Here is a 26,217-nt window from a genome sequence, read left to right as displayed (position 1 = left end):
GGGAAGTTTTCCTTCACCGTTGGAATGTTAGGCTGCTGGTATGCAACAACATTAGTCTCCACAGACTATTCTGAACAACAAACTTTTGCTCTTACAATTGTTGTGAAATAAAACAGCAATACCCTTGGCAAGGTGTTTAGTGTCAATGTGCTTCAACTGGCATATACACCTTCCATTTAGATTCCCAAAAGGACAATACAACAGCATTTGGCTCCCACTGTGATAACATTAGAAGCACCCCCATTCCTCTCAAAGTAATCAAACTAGAGCAAACAACAAGCAGGACACCAAGTAGCACCACAGGAATATCAGTGCCATTACATTCTCTAACATAAGATGGGAAAACAACCGATGAAGTACACAATAGAGTTTAAAATTCACATGGAATTCGCCAAACAAACCAGAATTATTTTCTATTAAGAGGTCAGTGATCTGTTACTGCGCCTGCATCTCCAAATTAATACTTCTTCCTATGGTGGAATTTTGGGGTGGACAAATGCATTTTGGATGCCACCAATACTTAAGGCCCTTGTTTACTTTGCAAAAGGCAACAGAATTTAGGTTGAAAATTCTGCAGTCTTACTGAGTGTGCTACATCAAAGTGCCATGAAACTCAGGTTCATCAGCTAGCTGCTTCTACTAAGATCAGCAACTATGATATTGTTAATACCAACATTTACATAATTATCTTTAGGTTTCAGAGTTAATTCAAAGACTGTTTCAGACTATTTGCAAGCTCAAAGACAATACTGCATCAGTTCACATCGACTTTGCATTCTCTTCATAGTCATCATAAGCAATAGTGCTTGTTTTGTTAAATGAAAGCAAATTCTGAAACAGAACTCTGCAGCAAGGGGTATTTGCTGCAGCTGAGCCACCATAAACAACAATGAAATCCACAAGGCCCAGGATAGCCTCATCTCGGTTTGGAAGACTCTAGTCACAATAAAAATCTTTCTAATAGTAAAATTCCTGATTAAGTGGCCTAAACCATGTTTTTAGGATTTTATCCTATATCATTAAGCAAACATGTAACAATGGTATTACACATCAGTAGTCTCGCTCTAAGGGTGTGTCTATACTGCCAGCGGCATTGTTGGCAGTGCAGGATCAATTCTGCGGGACTGACTGAGCAGCAGTGGAGACCCGCTCAATCAATCCGAGAAGTCGATGCCATTAATCCACACCCTCATGAAAAGTAACACTGCGTCGACCGGAGGACATTTCCTATTGGTGCAGCGCAGTGGGGACACCACAATAAGTAGAAGTTAATAAGTTGACGGGAGATACGCAAGCTACCCGTCGACTGCTGCCAAAATCCGCCAACAATGCAGACCAGGCCTAAGAAACAATGCTTATTCCCTTGTCCACTGGGATTGCAGATTACATCAGCAATATTCAAAGAACCTCACTGCAGAGAAACTGAAAGGTAGGTCTGGTCATTTAGAAGTTGGTCAAACAATTAACGTCACCTAACACCACACTCAAGACCTTTTCCACCAGTATGTAGAGTACAATCAGGTTCTGACTCTCACCTTCACAAGGCACAGTTTATTAAAGTAGACAGACTATTTGATAGGAAACATTTGCTATTTAGGATTGTTACATGGGCACAACTTAGGCCTGGTCTACACTTAAAACTTCGGTCAATCTAGCTACATTGCTCAGCGATATGAAAAATTCACACATACCCCAAGAGACATTGTTAAGCCTAAGCAAGCCCTGATATAACCACCACTAGGTCAACAGAAGAACTCTTCCATGGACCTAGCTACTGCGTCAAGTGGGTGAAATAATTACAGCAATAGAAAAACTCCTTCCATCGTGGTAGCAAGTGTCTACACCAGGGCACCCCAACACAATCTCTGTCTCAGCATTCATTCTGTGCCTTCCACTTAAATTTTACTGCAACACAGAAGGTGGTCATCAGCTTCCCTGGGAGCCTCTAAGCAAAAACATTCACAAACCTGAAGAACATGACAGGAGCAAGTTAGACACAAAAATATCATTGCTAATTATCAAAAGACATTGGGTACCTGGATGGGTACCCAATTGGGTACCTTTTGCTAGAATTATGTCAAAATGCAGAACAGCCCCACTTTTACTTCATTTTGCCATTACTATTCTTGCATTCATTTGTGATGGAAAGTCACAAGTATCATGGGAAAAATAAAACCAATGATTGAGAGATTAAGAAAAAAAGATATCACATAAAAGAAAAAAGTGTTATGGACGGTAAAGAGCGTACAAGCATAGCAACACTTTCAAATTTGCACCTACATGGTTTTCCCAGAGATATAAGAGACATCATTAAGAAATAAGCCAGCTGAAGATGGACAAAGTTATGTATTCATTAGCTGGAGCTTTCAACAAAGTACTAATTTAATTTTTACCAGGAACTAGGAAACAGAAGATGCTTAGTGGTATTATCCCTATACATCAAGCTTCTTCCAAAATATGGTGAAAGAGCCCCAGTGCAAGCCCTAATTTGTTTTGGCCTGGGGATGGAAGGGGTTTAACTGAATTTCAGTGGCGCCACAGGCACAAAAAAAATACCAACATTGCATCCGTGTTTTCCTTTAAAGAAAGGCTACAAAATGACCCAAAGTTTTTCAAATAGAGTTTTTCTTTTTTTTTTTAATCCACATCAGAAATTCATGCCTTCTCCAAGGGTATGTCTACACTGACGGCGGCGAAGTCACCACCATCAGATCGACTTACCTGGATCGACTGAGCGGTTAGTGTAGACCCACTCAATCGATCAGGAAGTCAACGTACTAAAACCTCCTCCTGAAGTTGCATAGCTCTGTGTCAATGGGAATACAGTTCCTGTCGGCGCAGTGCAGTGAAGACGCCACACAGAACACAAGTACAGCAGTCAACAGGAGTAACGCAAGCTACTCTGTATAGCTTGCGTAACTCCCGTCAACTGCCGCTGAATCACCAGGTAAGTGTAGACCAAGCTCAAGTTGGGAGATCATGCAACTGAAGAATAGTGCTGACACCTACAAGAGTCAAGAAAGGAGAAGGGATTTTAGTCAAATTGTTTAAAATTTTGACTTTATTTAACTCCATTGATTACATTTACATTTTGAATAAAGAAAGTCTTAATTAAGGCCCAACATTCAGACCCTCCCTTCTCCTACCCTGCCCACTTCAGCGCAAGTACAAGAATTAAGAGCTCACAAAAACACCCCGCTTTGCCCCCTCTCCGACATACACACACAATCTCCCAGTGGTCCCAGGCTTTAGATTTCTGATACTTCTAATGTAAGCTGCAAAATAATTCAGGTTGCCACACACACACACACCCACCCACCCACCCAGCCCCTTTTTTAGGTATCTTTGTGAGATCACCTTTACAGTGGTACTGTTTGGCACAATACTGATAGTGCACCAATGTTTCTTAGAGATGCACCACTCCTCAACCAGAGCTTCCATTGAGGCCTGGTCTACACTTATATATAGGTTGTCAACTATGTCTCAGTTAGGGGTGTGAAAAATTCACACCCTAACCACTAAAAGTATGCCAATCTAACCCCCAGCGTAGACTTACCTAGATTGACCAAAGAATACTTCCATTGACACAGCTACCATCATTTGGTAAAGTGGTGTTCCTAGAGCAATGGAAAAAATCTCTTCCTTTGGTGTTGGCTCATCTACACTACAGGGTTATGGCAACATAACCATACCAGTACAGTCCCGATTGTGTAGACATACCCACAGATTTATGTTCTCCTCCATCTCTACTCACCTACCCTATTTTGCTATAATACTACTAGATGTGGAAACATTTTCTTAACAGATATTTGAGGAAGGATTTCTACACATCTGTGGCAATATCTAAAAGAAACAGCAAATAGTGGAGCTCTTTCAGCAGCAGTGATCACTACTTACAGCTTGGGGGGTTTTTTTTGTTTTTTTTTTTTAATTAAATGATATGTACTGAAAATTCCAGTCTGGTACAGTCTTCATCGCAATAACAAGACAACAAGGAATTTGATCACAGCCTGAAGTGCTGAATCTCAAACATCACATACTTGCTTTAGAAAAGTGTACTGAGAACAACTGAATCGCTGTGCAAAATGTTGCCGACACTGCAGGTAACTATAGTAAGCTAAATTCTATTTAAGAAAATATAAGAAGTGTAGTAGCTACTAGATTACATATTGTATCTATGAGCTGCCCAGGAGTTGACAGTGAACTGCAAAACAAACAAATTTGCATTCCTCTTGTGCTGTACCAAGATGGCCAGATAATTTTTTTTTAAACCTACTGTTTTACATCAGAAATAAAGGTCCTGTGATGCCACCTTCCAGGTTCTCCAAAGACTGCCACAGGTCTCAAGGAAAGAGCCCATTTCATAAAATAAATAAATAAGTAAATAAAATAAAAAAAGTTTTCCAACTTTGAGGTCCTCTTTACACAGACTGGCAGCAGTAACGGACGCACAGCTTCTCACATCCTAGGGCAGCGGTCCCTCAAACTGTGGGGCAAGACCCGTTACATGGGCATGGAAGAACATTCAAGGGGGCACGCAGGGAGGAACCAAGGAGGGAGCGCTACACAGCTCCAGCCCCGGCCCAGCTGCAGATCCACCCCCATTCCCTATCTAACCCCTCCCTTATCCCCAGTTCTGCCTGCAGCCTGAACTCCTCTGCTGAGCCAACTATGCAGTAATGTTAATCTCCAAAAACTCCCTGAAGTTTATTGCCACTGCAGAAACTAGTATTGCAACACAAGAAGTCAATGCATGACATTAAATAGCAAAGATTCTATAGTGGGAGTACTTTATGAAAGTAAACCCTCACACTCAAGGTTGAGAGAAACGTATGTGCTTCTCAAGTTGGATTCTTTACTTTTCTGAAGTACTGCCACAGCAGTGACAATACTTTTCGTCTAGTTTCAGTGGGCCTTTACAGATTCTGTTTCCCCACCCTTTAAAATCTAAGGCCATGATCCTCTAGCTAGATCCTTGCACAGAGCCCTATTGACAAAGTTCTCCCAGAATTTTCCATTAAACTTCTAGCAGCTGAGAATTTAATACTTCAGTCACCTCAAAGTTCATTAATTTGAAAGCTTGTATACTGTCAGAACACAGCCAGATTTTTTTTAAACTGGGACCAGGCAGTTAAAATGTGTGTTTGTTTGTTTAAACAGCCCTGCAAAGGGAATATAGGGGAGGTAACTGGACTCATCCTACCCCCCTATTTTTTTAAACCTAAAACATTCAACTGCTTTTCCCCCTCCCCTTAGGAGTATCTAGCACAAGTCTGGTGCTCCCTTATTTGTTGAGTTACGTGAAGGTCTCAGCCATGACTTATGCGCTCTTTCAGCCATTCATGGAGGGATATGATCTTTAATAGCAGCATAACTGTATTCAGGTTTTTTAATTAAATAGGTATTTTTAAAAAGGTTTTAAACTGTCTGAATAAATATAAGGTTTCAATGGCATGGCATGTATGATATTGCAATCTTACCAGTTTTAAAGGAGAAAAAGGGTAGCTCAGGCCAGCATTTCCAACAAAAAATAAAATAATTTGGGGAGTATTTCAGGCCTTTATATGTATGAAAAGACAGCAGCACAAACCCCAGTTTGTTTAGCTAGTCACTTTTAAGACTAGAAGAGTGCTTTCACCTTCAGCTAGCAAAGTTCATCACTATATATATAGCCCCACACTAGAAGTTCAACATTGTGTACTTTCTGAACTCATTCACACTAGGACCAATTTCCCCACCTTTCAAAACTTGAAAGAAAATTAAAGCAATCTTACTCAATAGTAAGAGACTGGCTTGAGGGGTGCAAAAAGGTGTATTTTTCCAGTCATGTTAGCTCAATCAAGAGCTGATTTACACAAAATCTTTATGGCATAATTATGTTGGCTGGAGATGTGATTTTTATTTTTATTTTGTCAGCATAATTATACCAGTAACAGCTCTAGCGTAGACACAGTTACACTGCAAAGGTGCTTTTCACTGGTATAACATATTCCAGTTCCCAAACCAGAAATTATATCAGTATGGATTATTTTATATTGGTATAAATACATCCACATATTAGCCTGCATCTTAACTTTTTAATCATGCTAAGGTAACAAGCTAAAACAATTTTAAAAGCCACTCTTTTTGCCCATCAAGACAGATCCTAAAGGACTGGTTACAAAGGGATTGTCTACACTTGAAACACTACAGTGGCACAGCACCATAGCACTTCAGTGTAAATACTACCTATGCCAACAGGAGGGGTTCTCCCATCAGGGTAGGTAATCCATCTCCACAAGAAGCAGTAGCTGTGTTGGCAGAAAAATTCTTCCATCGACCTAGGGCTGTCTACACTGAAAGTTAGGTCGCCTTAAATACATCATTCAGTGGAGTTGATTTTTCACATTTCTGGGTGACATACCTGGGTCTTAACTTTTTAGTGTAGACCAGGCCTAATATGGTGCTGTTGGGTTCTAACGCAACATAAAGAGTGTTTACTTTAAAATGTTGCCATTGATATATTTTTTAAACTACATCAAGATGTGCAGTCAGCATACACCATACATTTGCTATTACTATTTTACATTTGATGTTAGAATCTTACACTGGAAATGAAACTGTGGAAGTATCTATTAAATCAGAGAAGTCCTAGCAAGAAATAAAACAAAAAAGTTAAAACTAAGCTAAGAGACAGTCTAAAGGTCCTGAACCAAATAAACAGGAGCAAAGAAAGTATAAAGCCCTACATTGCCAACTTTCTGGAGTTCACACATGCCTCTCAGAGTAATGGAAAATCTTAACAACAATTTATGAACACCAATATGAATTCACAATCAGGGAAGCAAGGATAGTGGCACACTAGGTTTAATTCACTTCATCATAGATTTCATTTACAACAGCATTACTATAGCAGTTTTTGAGTGTATAAAGTAACGATAAACATTGTGAGTTGGTGTTTATTTGTAATTGAAAAATACGAAAAAAAGGCATCAGAACATTATTAACATACTTCCAAAGTTTGGCTTTTTTTAAAAAAGGTTAACATCTTTAGCTGGATTCCATCCTATAATCATGGTAAGTAGGCAATACTAAAGCACAAGAAATACCATATTTTATTAAATTTAGCTCTAAAGCTATTACACAAGCTTAAAACCAAATTTCAGAAATGGCTAGAGAAAGTTCAAGTTATGCAAAATTGATTCAAGACTCTGCAGAATTAGATTAGTATTGTATTTAATTTTTAGCAGATCCCAGATGATCTGCCACTTACTACAACCTGATCCAGAAGTACACTGTTCCCTAATAACCTCTAAGGCCTTGTCTATACTAGCTCTTATGCCGGCAAAACTTTTGTTGCTCTGGGATGTGACAAAAATAAATAAATTTTGCTGGCATAAGCATTTGTGTAGTCATGTTATGTCGATGGTAGACCGCTCTCCTGCCAACATAGCTACCGCCGCTCGTTTAGGTGGTTTTATTATGTCAGCGGGAGAGCTCTCTCCCATCGACTTAACGTGGCTACACAAGAGCCTATGCCAGCAAAACTTATGTTGCTCGGGAAGGTGGTTTTTTTCACATCCCTTAGTGACAGAAGTTTTGCTTGCATAAGTGCCAGTGTAGACAAGGCCTAAGAGCAAAGGGTTAAAGGGGAAGGTTGTTATTATTTATTAACTTTAGTAAAAGCAAGTTGTACAAAGCTGTTAAGACACTTGAACAATCTGAAATTTAAGGAATTTTAAAAATGCATGACTGTTTGTCCATTAAGCTCACAGATGCCCAGTTATTACAGCAGAGCAAAAGGAATTATAGCTATACGCACACACTAGGTGGTAACAATGACAGTATAAAATGCATAACAGAAGATTTAGGGAGGTTGCCTTATTGACAGCAACTGCTACTAAGCAGAAGTGGTTACAAGGGAAAAAACATTTTCATGTTAAGTACTACAGGATATCTGTTAGTAGAAAAGACTATACGAGGACAAGTAGAGAACGTTTGCAAGCTGGACAAGGCATACATTTTCATTGCTAGAATAGTTCTCAGCTTTACATTTATTCTAAAAAACACTGAACTCAAGTCTATAACTGCATACTTTAATTAGTTGACTTAGCAAGGTATTTCATTACACAGACACAATCATATTTCTATTCTAAGAGTCAGCCATATTACAGGCAACAACAAAAAAATGTAACAGGTATTGAAGTTAGTTGTACTACAGCAATAAAACTGGTTTGGCAAGAAAACTGTCCAATTTTTAATCTAATCTTGTTATTGTTACAAAAATTCCAGTTTTATTTTCACCCTTACATTTAGTATTCTTAATTTCAGCCTTGGTTTAAAACATGGCCAGTTAGGTCATTAGCACTATGTAAATCATGGTTTTAAAGTGTGAGCATTACTATTTGATAATCCAGGAATGTTTTAGCTTCAGTGATCTCCACGGCAAATACAACAGCAATGACTCCAAGAATAAGAGTTGCTTTTTTACAACAGAATGGAGGAAAAAAAAAACACCCCACATTTCTAGCCCTTGGGACTGCTAAAAAAACCTTCCAAACATAAACCAAGTATAATAATGCAGTGCCATCATGAATCTGCAGACAACTCTCATTGCTGCTGCTCATAGCTTTGCTAAACAGCAGAAGGAAACAAGACTGATCACTGCCACGATTATTGAGAATCTCGCATGTGGGAGTGAAACTATCAATAATAATAATGCTGCTTTGGACAGAAGCAGACATCGGAATTACTCATTAGGGAGGAACAGCCAACTAATACAGGTTGGTGAATGAGTGTAGCAGAGACCTCTTCCATTTCTGCCACCCCAATGGAGCCAGGAAACTCTGGGGTAATAGTGGACATTCTACTGCTGGCAACAACCAGGAAAACAGAACTAGACTTCACTGGCAGTAACTAGAAGGCATGGAATCTCATTAGCCCTTCATCTTTCATCTCTTGCTAGTAGGCTTAATCCTCCATCTAGTAATGATAGATGTTTCAAGCCTCAATTTAGGGCTTGTCCACAGGGGGAAATTTAATAGTATACAGTTATACTGCTGTAACTATAGCCCATTTCCCTATGTAGACAAGCCCTTAAATATCTTAGAACAGCAGTGTGGAACAGAAGAAACTGGAGTTCAAATGCTCACTTAAAGTGAAAATAAGATTCATCTTAGTCCCAAACTATACGTCACAAAGTCACTATACAATCTGGCTCAATATGTATGTTTGTAAATTTGGGCCAGAAGGGTTTGGAACAGGAATAGTATGAGCACTGCACATCAGGATTAAGACGCATTGGTAGAACTGTTTGGAAAGCATTTGTGCAGCATCTGCCTGCATTATGGCTGGTTCACCCCGTTTACATATGAATTAAGTTTTCCCCTCTTAAAATTCGTGCCATTATCTCAATTATCTGACAATTCAGCCTCCAGAGTTCATCATTCTGTGAAAAAAGCACCATTAACTGAGCTTTCTAAATAGAAAGTTACTACCATGCTGAAGATGTGTAAACTGAAGTGCAAAGAATATTCCTCTTTGAAAATATAGTACAGGTTTTCACCCATACACATGCAACCATGAATACATATACAGAGGGATTAAGTTTCTTAACATGCATTGTTGTTGATCAGACCTCCCCAGCTGTTCCTTAAGACTCTTCCACACTAGGAAAAAAGGTGGGTTTTTTTAACGATAGTTCACTTATTTTAAGATCTTAGTGTAGACAAGGAAATTGCAGTATGTGTTAGCTGGCTAAGGGGAACTCTAGGCTCCGCACAAGGAACCTCAGCAGGTACTGCAGCATAACATTGTACACCAGTGATGTCATCAGACCACTTCCTACAGTTTTGATTCTGGACATTTTGTTCTGTCTCCTGTTTGCCCCAATCTCTCCCCATACCTCAGCCACATGCCACCTTCCACGCATATTCCCCCTCCTTCCTTCCCTCCCTCCCTCTCTCTTCTCTCTCACCTTATTCCATTATCACACATACACCACAGGTCTTTTCATTTAGCTAGTCCCGTAACATTTTTAATAGATCATGGTATTAACATGGCAATTGCAAGACATCACTCTGCTGGTATGTTATATCCCATTCTCCTACCCTTTATCGGTCTTGTCTATTCAGATTGTATGCTTGTCAGGGCAGGGGCTGTTTACTACATTGCATGCTGCCTAGCATAATGGGGCCCCATTCTCAGTTAGCCCCCAAGCACTACTATAAAGAACAAGACAGTCTGCTAGAAAGTCTACCAATAGGCCATTTTTAGAGCACACAGCAAGGAAAATACTTTCTTTCTTTGAACCAGCAAATTATAAAATGATCTTTTAGACTTAAAAGCTTGTGATATGTAATTTTACTTGCTAGTTAAAAAAAAAAAAAAAGGTCATTTTAAGCATTCCCTTCTTCTCTGGTTCTTAAGACAAGTCAAACATGCATTTTCCTGCAGCATCCAAAATAACACATCGAGATAAGCAGAGCAGGAAAAATACATTTGCAGCCCCCTATAAATAATAGAGTAGGTCACATTCCCCTAAGATTCCCTCATTAGAAGAGGGTCAAGCTAACCAACACACACAGACAAATGACAGTTATGAGAAACAGATGCCAAATATACCTAGTGATTACTCTTTCAGAGATTAAAAAACGTGCCTCATTTTGTCATTAAGGCCCGTGACCTCAATGCAAGCCTCTCTCACAGACACACAGCAAATGTAAACCTCGTTCACTCAGGAGATTATTCTGGAGCTAATTGAAAAAAAAATGTTGCTCTCCCCGTTGAGAGGTCTGGGCGTGCAGGTCAACGAGCCCTTTAAAAACAACATTACGTCTCCATCAGCTGAACTGCCCCCACTCTTTGAGGCAACTTCGTCGGCAGAGCCTGCATTGATTCCCTCCCCCTCACCTCACACCGGAAAGGCCTGACCCACCTCACACAGCAAATGGGCCCGTTCACCCGAGGACTGTTTATCTGCTCCCCAGCGCACTGGGGCACCATCGGCAGGCTCGGACTCACGCACAACTTACGGTGGACAATACCCACCTCCCCCTCCCCCAGCGCCTCCCTCTTCTCAGCCCTCGGCCCCCCTCCCACCGGGGGGCCCCCAGCGTACCCGGGTCATTGACGCCGAGGTAGGGGGCGCTGGGTGGTAACAGCCCCCAGCCAGGAGGAAGAGAGAAAGGAAGCGGCGTCGCCAAGCACCGGAAGGACCCTGCACAGCTCGTCTTCTTGGCCCGGCCCGGCCCAGCAGGCCCCGGCTCCCTTCTCCGCTGCGCTCACCCGGGGCCCTGCCGCCCCTCACGCACAGCCGGCAACGCGGCCTTCGCCCCGCTGGCCGATTCCCCAGCCGGAGCCGCCCGGAGCCCGGCGAAAGCGCAGCTTGGGCGGTTGGGATTTTGTCTGCTGCGCAGCCCCCTCCACGGACCGCCACTGCAACTAAGCCCTCCCTCCCCAGGCGCGGCGCGGCACGACACTTGGTGCTGCTTTACAGCAGCTCGCAAAGCGCAGACGCTGCGCAGACCACCCCTCCTTCCGCGCGGCTCCTCCGCCTGGGCGGTGCTTAGGGTGGCGCGGCCTGTGCTGAGGAGCGCCCTCTGTTGGGCGGAGGCGACAACGGCGGCAGTAGCCGGATCCCAGGCTATGCTGCGCCCCACGGTGACTTGGAGGAGGGCAGAGGGGATAACTAAGCAATCCTGCCAAACCTGAGCGTTCAACAGTCCTCAGCCAGGCCCAAGCACATCATGCGACCGGCTCAGACAGCTCCAGCTATTGTTAAATAATAAACGTTGGGTTCTTTGTATTTGCTTTGTGGTTTAGGAGCTCTCAGGTACAGTCGCTTCCTCTTTTCAAGCTCTTCTCTGCAACAGCCAGAGCTAGAAATTTACTTAAATAAAAGCTCTGGCAGCAGAAGATCCGTGATGAATGCATCTGCAATAAGGAGTCTTCTCCCTCCTGCACCATAGTTATGGGTATGCAAGAGGCTAAGGTGCCCTTTTCCTCCTCATTATGAAGGCTTAATTGATAAAAGTTTTTGGTGCTGGATTCAGACCTATGCTAAAGCATTGTTCTTTAAAAGTTATAGAATAGTTTCCCTATCACTCAATAAAATACAAATAAATAAAGATGTATTATAAATAGAACAGAGAATGTTGCCAACTTAGTTTTTTCTTGTATCCTGAGTTTCACCCAGTTTAAAAGCCAAGAGGTTCACCTCTACATGCCCTGCCAGAGTTCCATTCAGATCCTTGTTCCTCATGGATGATTGATGCCAGTAAAGAATACTTGATTTCTTCATTATAATGGAGCAATAGCTCCATTATAGTTAAGGTTAAGACCAAATTTCTGGTTCAAGTTCGACTGTCCTAAATGCTCAAAAATCTTACAGTTACTCAGGTTGCCTTAGAATTTGGCTGCCTCATGGGGGCACAAGGTTTGGCCAGTGATTCAGTTTGGAGCTATTTGAGCAAAATGTCCTTGTCCCCACACCCATCTGTATACTTTGTGTGTGTTGTGAAACTGAACTCCTACATTCAGTGGCCTATATGAGACAGGAAGAAGACTGAAGCATATGCAGTGTGGAAAATCAGCACTACCGCTGTCTGTGTTATACCTTTTCTGTGGATACAGAATTTAAGTTAGAGGTGGATGAGACCTATTGGATCATTTAGTCCATTTCATATTATAGAGCCACATGACATATTTGAGTGGTACAACACAAAATTTTGGCAGTACATGGCCTTCAGAAATTACATAGTTACATAAATCCATAAAGTGGTCAAGCAATCAGATGCTCATTAAATGCTTTCTAGTGACATGATTAAGAAGGTATAGTAAGAATGATAATTACTTCTATATTTTATGTGATCACATAGAAGTGACTTACATGCTGAAGGGAGAAGTATTTTTTATTTGTGAGCAAACTAAATTAATATTTTCATAGAAAAACAAAAACAAACATTCCACCATGTATATTGTTTATGCAAAGATAATATCAATATACTTTTTCAATGCTGGTAAAATAAGTGGGACCAAATGTGGTAGTATATATATTTTTTTACGGTGTTTTTTGTTTTTATATTTTTCCATGAAGAAGCGTAGGTAATTAAAATACTTAGATTTCAACAAACAACCTGTTTCCATTCCATGATCTAATTTCAGACCAGGACATTACATGGCTATTTCCTAGAAAATATGCACATTTTATTCATAAAACGGAAGAGAATATTATTTTCTGATTTATAGTTCTTTCCCTTGCTATCCTGTGGGTGAATTATATTGGAGCTAAAGCAGAAACTAATTTCTACAACCTTCTTCTCACTTTTACATTATACACTACTTCAACAAGAAAACTATACCTTGGAGTGGAAGATAGTGTTTCTCTTTTACAGCAACCAAATGCATTAAACTTTAAATTAAGAATCACTGATAATTTATCTGTGTAAGGCTTGAGGTTGTTTTCAGCTAACAAGTTGTGGGTCGAAACTCATTTAAATGGCTAACGAGCATACTTGATCCTCAAGGACAACGGCTAGTGTAAGCATCTCATGGCTCAGGAAGCCAGATGTCCTCTTAGTGATTCTAATTCCAATTAGAACAGCACATTTGCTTTTAGAATTTCTGTCTCACTTGCCACCTATCTGTAAGGACCTCCCTCCCCTTTCTTCCTCCACCCTACCCCCACCCCGAGTGTAGCCCTAGGATCCTTGATGTAAGTAGAGTGATTAAAGTGTCTCTGCATGTATGTAACGACCATTATCACTATTGTTCTCTCCGGATGGGAAAATGCCTGTATTTGAAAGTGAATAGATAAAAATTTTTAAAAGTACTATGTAATCGATAAGAAAGCATATGTAATTGACCTCTGTAACATCATGAAGTTGAAGCTGATTATCAGACTTCCTGGTATCGTGAATAAACCTCTTCAGTATTGTCTGTGCTGCCTGATTCTTGGAGAAAGAATCCTTCGTGCTTTACAATTTAGCGCAGCAAGCAGGGTGTGACTGGGATCCTCGGAGTGCTTCCCAAGACCAAGGACAGAGGTGAGTACCTTTTATACTTACCACCTCTGGCGCACACCTTGGTCTGGGACTCCCTGAGGTACCCCTTTGCACCCTTTTTTTAAATAAAACGAACCACGCATAAGGCACAGACAAGAGGACTGAACAGGGTTTGTGTTTTGGGGTTGTAGTTTTGGCCACGTTTTTGAGGTGCAGGGATCATTTCGGCGAAGGCTGAATTACCAGGGTTTTCAGGGTGCAGGTATCACTTTGGCGAAGGCTGCATTGCCAGGGTTTCCTGGTTGCAGGGATTGCTCCGGCAAAGGCTGCAAAGCCAAGTACGGCGCACCAGAGTGTGCTTCAGTAGTGTTGAGTACAAGAGTGTGCTCTGCTGATTCCCCTGAAACACCATTTAACTGGGTTTTAGGAACCTGGGTGACAATGTCGTACGAATTGCCCCAGGGTGCATCAATGATCCCCTCAATGGGAGGAAAAATCATTGAATCTCTAAAAGAAAAGCATGCAAAGGTTCAGGAGACTATGGTAAAAGAGGAATGGACTGGTGTAAGTGTAAAGGACAGCTTGTTGTGGTGGTCTGGTCAAACAAAAGGAAAGCTAGAGAAAGGAGTTGTGATACTTTACTGTGAATAGGAAAGAAAGGTAAAAAAGTTAGAGGAACTTCAAAAGGCTTTCACATCTGTGCAGAGCCAAAAGGCAGATCTGAACCATAAATTAAATTAACTCCAAACGGAGAACTGTGCTTTAAAGGTTAAAATCATATTGCTGCTATCATGCAACAGGAGGATCACATCAATTTTGGTTCAGACAATGATAATGAAAATAACCATAAAGAAATTAATTGGAAACAGCTCACAAAACAAATACAAAAATGGATGGGACAGGGAGGTAACAGAACAGCTCAGCATACTTATAAGCCTACTCCTCTCAGTACAGAGGAAATGAGGGGCTTATTAAAGGATCTCCCAGATCTAAAGCCCAAAGACCCAAACTTGATATTTTGGAAAAAAAAAATAATACAAAAATCAAATGGTTACAACATATACGTTACATCCTAGGGATCTCCATATCCTGACTAAAGCTAAATGCCCCAACCTTTCATGGGTCAAGGTCCTTTTAAAGGAACATCAAAACGGCAATTGGGCCTCTGTTAAGTTGTTTAAATCAGAAGTTGATATGACTCATGCTTGCACTGATTTTAAAAAAGCCGTTCAAAATGCTCTGGGCAATGGAGCTGGTAACTGGGGACTGATAGTGGGTTGCGTGCAAGGCAAGGATAAGCCCATTGCCAAGTACTGGGAGAAAAAATGGAAAGTGTATTCAACTAATGCAGGCATCTTGGACCCCAAAAAGATCGATCAGACATTCTTAAACATGTTAAAGAAAGGTTTCAGCTCCCATCTGCAAACGACCCTTAATTTGAGAGTAAACCCAGGTTCTGATTATGAATCTATCTGCCTGTGGGCTTCTGAATGTGAAGCTAGACAAGTCAAAGAAAAACCTTCCCGCCTTTCTGTGGTAACAGCAAAAAGTAAAATAACTTGTCATAACTGTGGGGGTGTTGAGCATACCCAGAAAACCTGTAGGCATAAAGCCCAGAACCCTAGTCAGGGTCGGGACCACGGCCAATTGAATCCCTGCAGTACTCTGCCTTTTCAATCCGGTCCTGGCCCCACTCCTATGCCCCCCCGCTTTGCCATGTTTTATCTGTGGGGGGACTGGACATTGGGCAGTTGGATGCCCAATCCGGACAGCCCCGGGTAACCAACCCCACCCGGCAGCTCAGCCCACTGCCAACCCCTACTCACACCTGAGCAGGGAAGAAATGGCTAGACTTTTGTACATGACCCTCTAGGAGGCGGATATAAACCTCTCAAGACCACATTTGCAAGCATAGATAAGGGGCTGGCCATGCACAATTCTTGTGGACACGGGAGCGTCCGTTTCCCTTACTGACCTCCCCCTCCTCATTACTAAACAATACATTACTATTTCAGGGGTAGGAGGCACACGCATCCCTGACTACAGGAGCCACCCCGTTCTTATAGAATCCAATCTATTTTTCTGGACTCAATCTTTTTATGTAGCTCCAAATGCTGGGGGAACTATTTTGGGTATGAATGCCCTCTGCAATCTTGCAGCTACACTTAATCTCACTCAGAGCACAGTTACATTTACTGATAAACTCATGCACACTCATAACATTCCCCTTCGCAGCAACAAGTCTCTTTCTTCTATTGTCACCGATAAATCTGTGGCTCTCACCCTTTTCAAGAATTATGTTCCAGGTTTCCTTCCGTCTGGGCTGAGGACAAGTTATCTTGCAGCTTGGTGCCTGCTCATTTCTGCCCACCCATCCAAGTTACCGGTCAACTTCCCCCACCTACCAAACAATATCCTCTCAAGCCTGAGGCCTTAAACGTGGTAGGTGACATTATTTATTCTTTACACCAACGAGGCATACTTGTTCCCTGTTCCCCCTCTTCCCCCCAACTATCCTATCTGGCCAGTTAAAAAGCCTGATGGCTCCTGGCGCCTTACCATCGACTACCGCACTGTTAATCAATATTCAGATAAACTTGCCCCCATTGTAGCTGACCCATCAGTTGCTCTTTCAGGCCCTGATCATTCTTACTACATCTTCACTGTGTTAAACATTACAAACGGCTTTTGGAGCCTCCCCGTGCATCCAGAGTCACAACACTGGTTTGCATTTACCTTTGAACCCACCCAGTTCAGCTGGACTCGTTTGCCTCAAGGACATCATAATTCTCCCACCCTCTTTCACTGGGTTATGGCAAAAGCCCTCTCTTCGGCAAACTGGGCTTCTGCCAATTCTACTTGTTTGCAATATGTTCATAATTTATTGCTTGCTTCCTCCACTGTCTCTGACCACTTACATGCCCTTCAAATGCTGCTCCAGGCCTTAGCCGATGCAGGCTTAAAGGCCAACCCTCGGAAAGCTCAGACAGCTCTACCTACACGGTTCAATATCTGGTTTACACGGTCTCCCAGGACTCCAGAGCCCTCACTTCAGACCACCGGATTGCAATTGCTGCAGCCCCGTGGCTGACAACAGTTCAGGAATTATATAAGTTATGGGCCTCTTTAACTTTTGTAGACAATATATCCCATCTTTTTCCACCTTAGCACAACCCCTCAATGACCTTCTTAAAGGGACCCAAGCCTCCTCGGACCCCATCTCTTGGTCACCAGAGCATGACCACTGCTTAACGCAGCTTAAAACAGCTCTCTTTTCGGCTCCAGAGTACCATTCGAGCTCTGGACCCATGTACAAGATGGCCATGCTATTGCTGTACTCACTCAGAACCGGGGTAACAGGCGCTGCCCTGTGGCCTACTATTCCACCCGCCTTGATCCAGGAACTCTGGCTTTTAACCACTGTCTTCAAGCCATAGAGGCAGCCTCCTGGGCCATTAATGTTTCCTCACCTTTGGTTTCTGGAGCCCCTCTTACAATTTTAATGCCTCATGCAGTTCACAACATCTTGGACGGGGGCTGCTTCTTAAAGGTCACCTCAGCACGATGGTCCAAGTGGGAATGCACCCTTCTAAGCTCCCCCAATACAACTGCACATTCTAACCTTCTTAATCCTGCTACCTTAATGCCAACAACAGGGGAACCTCATCAGTGCCCTCTTTCTGAGGACACCATTATACAGGACCGACTTGTGTCTGCACAACCACTACCCTCTTCTGATCTTGTTTTGTTTGTTGACGGATCCCAGTACTATGTCGCCGGTCAGCCTTGTGCCGGCTGGGCAGTTTGCGACCTGTCAGGTACTTGCCTCCGCTTGGGTTCCTTGCCGCCTGCCTGCTCGGCTCAAGTAGCCGAATTAGTGGCACTAACACAGGCCTGCCTCTTGGCTGAAGGCCAGGCTGTTACCATTTACACAGACAGCCGCTATGCATTTGGGGTAGTTCATGACTATCTTGATTCTTGGACTAATAGGGGTTACCTCACTTCATTCGGTACCCCTCTTAAAAATGAGGGGGTATATTAAAGGCTTATTGGAAGCAGTTCAAAAACCTTCTAAGCTGGCTGTGCTTAAGATCAAGGCACATACCAGAACAATGACACCCTTTCTCTCGCAAATACAGCTGTAGACGAGGCTGCTAAAAAGGCTGCAACAATTCCACAGGAAAATCTCCAAGTGGCAGCCACCCAAATTCCTGACATGAAGCAAATTTCACTACCTGAAATACAAGAACAATGCACTGGAGAGGAAAAATGGACATGGATTGAAAATGCTTGTAAAATTGATAATGCCAACACTTGGGTTGCAAAGGATCAGCAATTTGTAGCCCCTAAATCAATTGTGGCTCACCTCTGTGATCTCTATCACCTACCAACCCCCCCAAACCCAAAAGCTATGCTGTACCACATCAAGGGAAAGTGGTGGTGGCCCAAGATGACAGCAGACATACATGACTATTGTCGGCGGTGTCTTGTATTTGCTAAATGTAATGAAGGCAGAAAGCTTAAAGTGGCAATGAGACACCAGCCTTGACCCACGGGTCCTATGCAAAAGATTCAAATCAACTTCATCAGCCCCCTATCACCTGTAAGAGGGAAAAAAAATATTGCCTGGTCATAACTGATCATTTCACCTGATGGATTGAAGCTTTTCCCACCTCTAAAAATGATGTCAGCCCAGTGGCCTGCTTACTGGCCAATGAATTCTGCCCTCAATGGGGCTTACCATGTTCAGTGGACTGAGACCAGGGAACCCACTTTACAGGACGAATCATGAAGGAAGTCTGCTCTGCTCTAGGCATTAAACAAAAATTTCACTGTCCATACCACCCTGAGAGCTCTGGGCTAGTGAAACGAGCCAACTGAACACTGAAAAAGAAAATCACAAGAGCCTTACTTTCACAAGAAACTAGCTGGGTGGCTCAACTACCCGTGGCTCTCCTCTCGATGAGGGCAACTCCTAATGCCACTACAGGAGTCTCACCCTTTGAACTCATTACTGGAATGACCATGTCTTTGGGGAAAAGGATGTGTAATTCCGGCTCCCCTCCCTCTGGTTTCTGATACTGCATGGGAATACATCAAATGTTTAAATGAAGTTTTGCAGCCTTTGAGACTGACTGTCAAAGACAGACAGGAAACTCAGGACTCCCCAGAATCCCCCTCCTGTGTGGATTAACAGGAGGGACATCAGGTCATGGAAAGAACATACAATCCTGGTGTATTCCAACCAAAATACTCAGGTCCGCATATGGTATTGGTCCATACAGATACATCCATGAAGGTACAAGAAATCCCAACATGGGTTCACAAAACCAGAATTAAGATGTATAAATAAGTTTATCTAATATGTGTTCTGTGCACTAATTTTGTCTTTTCAGGTGAAAATGTGGTTATATCCCCTCTGCCACATGCTCTGTGCTCCATTCCACCCCTCCTGATGGTATTATCTATTTGGTATCTAAGAATACGCTTTTACATGATGTAATTATGGTTTCTGTTAAAGTTAAATATGATTTGTCTAAGTTTACTGTACCATTACAAAATGTATGTTTCGACCACCAATTCTTTACAATGGCTACAAGAACAGTTAAAGTTACTAGTGCACCAATATACTGTCCGCACCCACACAGTAAAAAGACAAAAGCGAGGCAACCTAGGTGACATTGGGGGACTATTTGGAAGCTCAAATTCCATGATAAACTCGCTTAATGCCAATCGGATAGATCTTACAATGCCTGGGTTAAAAGCCAGACTACCCAGGCCCTAAAATACACCAGTGCTGGCTTATTATACTCTTTCACTGCTATTGACACAGCCATGGATGGATTCTATACAGCAATTAAAAAATCCTCCGATATCATAATCAACATGACTATATCCCAATCTAAGGGACGTGCTTGTGATATGCTAGCTCGTGATTTTTTCAATATGTTAAAAGAAGATATGTTAGATATATGCCTTGGTTTTCCTCCCTCCCATACCTTCTCTTCCTCTGCCCTTGCAAACTTGGCAAACATAAATCTGCTCAGTTAATGGTTGCCTCCTCCCTACCCCTGAAACCTCTTCCACCCCCTCTTTTGATTTTCTTCTTACATACCCTTTTGTTATCCCCACCCATGTTTTTCCTTCCTCTTTTTATTTTAAATCTATTGGTTGTGTGTCTAACAACACTGCCTATCCAATAGGACTTTCTGGCTTTATGTCTCCCTCCCCCAGTGGTGGCGTGCTCATAACAACTTCGGACTGTTGTACAGAAACTGCTGACTATATTATTTGCTCTTGTTCTACCCTCCACCCTTTGAATACTTCTTCTGTGGTTGTTACTATCCTTCCTCTCCTGGATGCTGAGACTGCTGTTCAAGTGTCGGCCACGCAGTGGTGTTTTATCACCACTGCATCATATTACAACTACGGCCCACTGCAGTGTCCAGTCAACTCCTCCATGCGTCTACAGATTACAGACTCCTTCACTCCAAGTGACATTCATTTGCCTGGCCGCATCTTCACTGGAATGACAACACTTCCTTGGTGGTATGGCAATCTATTTCCGGACAATACCCCTGCCCAAATAGCAAAGGAGCTGCTGGCTAAAGGGGTCCTTGCTGCTGCCTCTGTCTGCCACCATTCATAAGAACACTGCTAAAGGCCGTGTGAAGGTCCAACTCTCCACCCAGATTGTAACCCGCTTGGAAGATTCAACTTCTGGTCCATCCTACAGCCTCATCACCTGGTGGACTATCCTGCAAATAGCTGTTGCTGCTGCTTCTCTTCTCGTCCTGTTTTCAACTTTACTATACTCTCTACTCTTGCCCCCACACCCTGTTTTCCTCCCCCCTCCATAACACCTCACCCGTATAATCCTAATATCATGAATATCAAAGTATCTAAATAATTGATCATATCTCACTTATGAGTTCAATTTGTCAAACAGGAGGGAATTATAAGGCTTGAAGCTGTTTTCAGCTAACAAGTTGTGGGTCGAAACTCATTTAAATGGCTAACGAGCATACCTGATCCTCAAGGACAATGGCTAGTGTAAGCATCCGATGGCTCAGGAAGCCAGATGTCCTCTTAGTGATTCTAATTCCAATTAGAACAGCACATTTGCTTTTAGAATTTCTGTCTCACTTGCCACCTATCTGTAAGGACCTCCCTCCCCCTTCTTCCTCCACCCTACCCCCGCCCCGAGTGTAGCCCTAGGATCCTTGATGTAAGTAGAGTGATTAAAGTGTCTCTGCATGTAACAACCATTATCACTGTTGTTCTCTCCGGATGGGACAATGTCTATATTTGAAAGTGAATAGATAAAAAATTTAAAAAGTACTATGCAATCGATAAGAAAGCGTATGTAATTGACCACTGCAACACCATGATGTTGAAGCTGATTTATCAGACTTCCCAGTATCGTGAATAAACCTCTTCAGTATTGTCTGTGCTGCCTGATTCTTGGCGAAAGAATCCTTCGTGCTTTACATCTGTATTATTCTTCATTCTTTCCTTTCAGAAGAGAGAGCAGCAAACACAGACTTGGCATATAATTAGGAACACAGGAATGGAAAGGATTTCCATTTTTATGAAAAGAGACTATGAAAGACTTGGCTTCTTCAGCCTAGCAAAATAAAGACAGAAGGGATATGATTGGTCTATATGAATACAGCAGGGGGTAAACATCGGGGAGGGAGAAGATATTTAAGCTAAAGGACAGTTTTGGCCCAAGAACACATTTATAAATTGGCCATGAATACATTTAGACTGGAAATTAGAAAAAGGTTTCTAACCATCAGAGGAGTGAGGGTCTGAAACCGGCTTCCAATAGGAGTAGTGTGGGCAAACAGCCTAACTGGTTTTCAGACAGATGATTCTTGCTACATTTCTGAATGGATATATATTATGTGAATGGGGACTGGACTCAATGGTGTCATGGTTTCAGAGAAGGCTTAAAAACATGAAGCCTAAAGGCTCAAAAGCCAGAAGGCAAATAACAAGTGGAGGATTCTTTGTAATTTACATGATTTCTAAGCCAATCTCATTCTTCTGGGTGGGCTTGACCCACGGGTTGTGAGGACCTGGCGTTGGCAATGCTGGAGTAGCTTTCGGAATAATACTGTTGTCCTTAGGCTAAAAAAGTTTCTTGTTCAGCTTCGGAGACTTGAGTCAACCATTGTGACCTAGCACCTCCCAAACCCCAGCGCCCCCAAGGGCTGGCTGATCAGAGGCTCTGCACATTGGCTTCTGGGCCTCAGGGGCTCCCCAGGAGGGGTGCCAGGCAGGGAGCGTGCACAAAGCAAACCACAGCCCCCAGCTAGAGCATCTTTTCCTGGCCAGCCCACCTTCACCTCCACCTCCTTCCCAGTGCACCCACAGAGCACCCCGCCCCGTGCGGGGAGACCAGAGTCACCCCAGACACGCCCACCCGGCCAAGGGCGGAGAGGCTCTGCTCTACTCTGTGGTGAGGAAACGACAGGGCTCAAGATAAGCCACACGAGAGCAGGTAGCCAGGCAATGCGCATGCCCGGTCCAGCCCCGTCCTGCGCTGCCGGCTGCCGCCATCCGGGTACTTACGGAGGGAGGGAGCGAGCGGCGGAGGGGGTTTCATTGTGCGTGCAGCTGCCGCGCTCACTCGCCTTAAGATGGCCGCCGCTGCCGCCGTCTCTTCTCCCGCCGGCCCGGCCGCAGGGCCAGCCCAGATGGAGAGTAAGAAGATCACTGACCTGCGGGTCATCGATCTCAAATCGGAGCTGAAGCGGCGCAACCTGGACATCACCGGCGTGAAGACCGTGCTCATCTCCCGGCTCAAGCAGGTGAGAGGCCGGCGTAGGCCGCGCGGCCAGGCCAGGCCGAAGTTTGCTCTCTGGCTCTGGACCGGGAGCCTGCTGGGCGGCCCCGTTCTGCGCCCCAGGGGCGGGCGAGCAGCGGCCGTTCCTGGCGCTGCCCGGGGTGGGGCCTCGCGCCTGTCGCCCACGAGAAACGCCGCGCATCGGTGAGGGGCTCGCGCGCTTGTCTGGCCACGCGCAGCCCGCAGGCGAGCCCGCCGCACACCCGCTTTAAACCCTGGCGGTTGGGTGGGGGTGGAGGCTGGGGGTGGTGCCCTAGGCTGGTGGCATCGGCCTGGTCTCGCTTTTGCCCGCTTTTAGGGAGAAATCTGCGTTTGGACATCGCCGCCCCACAGCTTTTTTTCAGCTGCCAGCGCCGGTGCTGCGGGATTGAGCCCAGCCAGGAAGCGCCTCTTCGCCTTCGGCGCTGGGCTGGGCTCCCCTTCCCTCTCCTAATAGTCTTAGTGAGGCAGTTTTCTTCCTAGGGCTTTGACCTGACCTACATTTTGTCTTTACATTTAAATGGCCCCGTAGCATTACGTTTTGTGGGAGTAATTGGCTGACCTGTGTTAGATTTTATTAAAATGTTAATCTAATAGCGTAGGCTGCTGCCATTCCCTGTAGTAGTGTCCTGTCTTTCCCCCCTCCCAAGGTGTTTTAAATGTACTATCTAGTCTGAATCCCTTCAATAATACTTTGTATTTAGGAAGAACACCTGATTAGGCTTTTGTAACTGGAAATGATCAATTTCCAGTTAAACTTGATAAAACATTATTTATTTTTGTCTTATTTAGGCTATTGAAGAAGAAGGAGGAGATCCAGATAATATTGAAATAACTGTTTCCGCTGACACACCTACCAAGAAACCAACAAAAGGCAAAGGTTAAAATCTATTAATGGAAATTATATCTTGAAAGTCTATTGACTTGAGATTTTTAAGTTTAATTGTCAAATTAGAAATATAAGACTTCTTCTGAGTCTGAATACTGAGAAATAGTTTTTGTGGATATCTGCCCAAATTCTGAGTAGTTGTGCTTGGTTATGGTTATACAATTTTGCCCACTTTTACACAAATGTAGTCAAATGTGGTTCTCTCTCTTCTCTTCCCTCTTTCTCCCCCAAAAAGAAAAAAAAAACCCACCAAATTGAGATGTGTAGCATTGTTTACAATGTATTTGTGTGACTACTTACAGATATATACAGGTAACTCCTACTTACCTTTTTTTTCTGGAAATGCTCAGCATCTATTTAAGATTGTCATCCAACTTGAAAAAATAAATAGTACAGTATGCCATAAATAGCAACCAGTCTAAAACTGAATTGCATGTCAATCTTAAACTGAAATATTTTCGCACAAAGAATTTTTGAATGAGTCTTATGTGTGCCGTGTTTCCTTTTTGCATTTACTGCAATGAAAATAGACTAGTGACTTGGTTTTGCTTTTAATAGTCAATTTCACACTCAGGTGAAATTGCTTCATTGTTAAGGTTGTGAACACTGTATGAGGAAATTTAAGAAAATTCTATGAAAACTTGAAAATTTAGAAACATTTATACTGATCTTGTTTCCACAGGGTGATTTGAGGTGTGGTGTTTTTTTTTTAAGCAAAATGTAAACAGACCTGAGTTATTCCTTCTGCTGCTATGAGGAGTGTTTGCCTACTTTCTTCTTCAGCCTTCTAAATCATGAATGATATACACATACCTATATTGAATTGGCCTCTGACAAGCTCCCTCTTGGATAGCCCTGATATTAGGCCTCTACCCTGTCTCTCAACCTTCCCTACTATATTACCTTGTGGGGACAAGTCTTCAACAGCTGCTAGTTATAGAAAAGCTGGAAGCCATATCTTAGGGTTAAATTGTGGGTTTGCATACAGAATATGAATCCTTCCCTTTTTTCAAAAAGATGCCATCAACACACTGTCTTAAGATAAGTTCGCTTTCTCCTCTCACTTACGTTGAAAACCTATGAAAATTGATTATAATGGGATACTTACTTGATTCATGAATTTTTCCATAAACAAGGGTCCTCTGATAAACCTGAATATAATTCATACTTTGTTCATATTTTTTAGTTTTTATAACATACAACACAGTGCTAGGCTGACTTTGCATGGAAGAATGATACTATTGTACCATATTTGGATATAGTCATCTTCTAAAGTGAATACCCTGGAGGAATGTATTCAATTCTGTCAGTATGATCTGTCAGATTCTCCCCGTCTTGGCTTTTGGTAGTCTTACTGTAATACTTCCATGTTATGGGCATATTGAGAACAAAGTCACTGCTTAGCAACCAGATAGCCGTTCGTTTGTTTGTTTGATTGGTTTTTTTTTTTTTTTTTTTGGGTTAGGTTTAAGCTGATGATGTTGGTTTCCCTCCTGCTTGTTTCTTTCTTCCATGACAAAGATCTAACTCTTCTACTAAAATATTAATATTTTAATCTCTTGTAAACCTAATAATTTCCTTCCGTTGGAAAGACTGGCACTTGAAAAACCAACTCAGCTTGCACTGAGAATTTTTCCCTGGTGAGCAGTGGAATTTAAGTCATTAATTTCTTCAGAACTGAACTTTCCTTTAAGAATAAGGGCATGTCGATATGTACAGCAGTGCAGCTGTACTCATGTAGCTGGGCAGCTGCAGTGCATCTGGTGAAAACACTGTGCCGATGGGAGAGACCTCTCCCGTTGGCATAAATAAAACCTCTGCCATTTGTGGCAGAAGTTATGTTGGTAGGAGAAGTTCTCCTACCAATATAGCACTGTGCACATGAGCGCTATTATGTTGGTGTAATTTATGTTGGTGGGGGTTGGTTTATTTATACCCTGAGTAACATAAACTGCTGACATAAGCTGTTGTGTAGACACAGCATAAGCGTCTAGCTGTTTTTGGTTTCAAAAACAGTCGCCCAGTGTGAACAAATTTAGTTTTTTCTTCCTAATGGACTTGACAAATTGCTGTAGTGGTCTTGCTGCTGCTCATAGCTTTCTCCAAGCAGCTGCAGGGTGAAGCTAATTAAGTACTCAGTAGGCTTTACTGGTGCTATTCAGAGTTTTATGGAAAGGATAGTTTTACTTCTCCCCAGTCTTCATACAGCTACTGCTGGGATGGGGGAAACCTATGAACAACAAGGACGGCCACTAGAGTTGTAAGAGAAGTGGTAGATCTATTAGAAAGAAGCTAGGGGAAGGATAAAATTGTAAAGAGCCTTCCTCAGAACATCTGTGAAAGGAGAGTCCAAAACTTTTTCCATTCAAGCAGCAATTTCAAACTTTTCAGACATCCTTTAGTAGAGGTTTTCAAAATAAAAAAGGGTCTACATTCTGGATATGTGAAATACACAAATGGCTACTTTCTGATCAGTTCTGTCTGGGTTGGAAAAGCTTAGCCTGTGTGAATAG

The 26,217-nt window shown here is 42.8% G+C and overlaps 2 protein-coding genes across 3 annotated transcripts in view; one reads left to right on the top strand and one right to left on the bottom strand.

The window, feature by feature from the left end:
* Window positions 1-11,675, bottom strand: part of RNF111 (ring finger protein 111) — a 72,710-nt gene extending 61,035 nt beyond the window's left edge. Inside the window, exon 1 of the mRNA XM_067555954.1 lies at window positions 11,099-11,675. The gene's annotated coding sequence lies outside the window, so the exon portion shown is untranslated. The remainder of the gene's footprint in view (window positions 1-11,098) is intronic.
* Window positions 11,676-22,591: 10,916 nt separating this feature from the next.
* SLTM (SAFB like transcription modulator) overlaps window positions 22,592-26,217 on the top strand; it is a 29,881-nt gene continuing 26,255 nt past the window's right edge. For both annotated transcript variants that reach the window (XM_067555950.1, XM_067555949.1), the window contains exons 1-2: window positions 22,592-22,801; window positions 23,608-23,695. In XM_067555950.1, coding sequence (XP_067412051.1) covers window positions 22,631-22,801; window positions 23,608-23,695 — 259 coding nt within the window. In that variant the 5' untranslated portion in view covers window positions 22,592-22,630. The remainder of the gene's footprint in view (window positions 22,802-23,607; window positions 23,696-26,217) is intronic.

This window comes from Emydura macquarii, unplaced genomic scaffold (assembly GCF_026122565.2).
Source record: "Emydura macquarii macquarii isolate MOO-44397 ecotype Brisbane River unplaced genomic scaffold, CSIRO-AGI_Emac_v2 contig_1644, whole genome shotgun sequence".
Classification (NCBI taxonomy): Eukaryota; Metazoa; Chordata; order Testudines; family Chelidae; genus Emydura; species Emydura macquarii.
The sequence above is the reverse complement of the archived record's forward strand: the minus strand, read 5'-3'. Positions and strand labels throughout refer to the sequence as shown.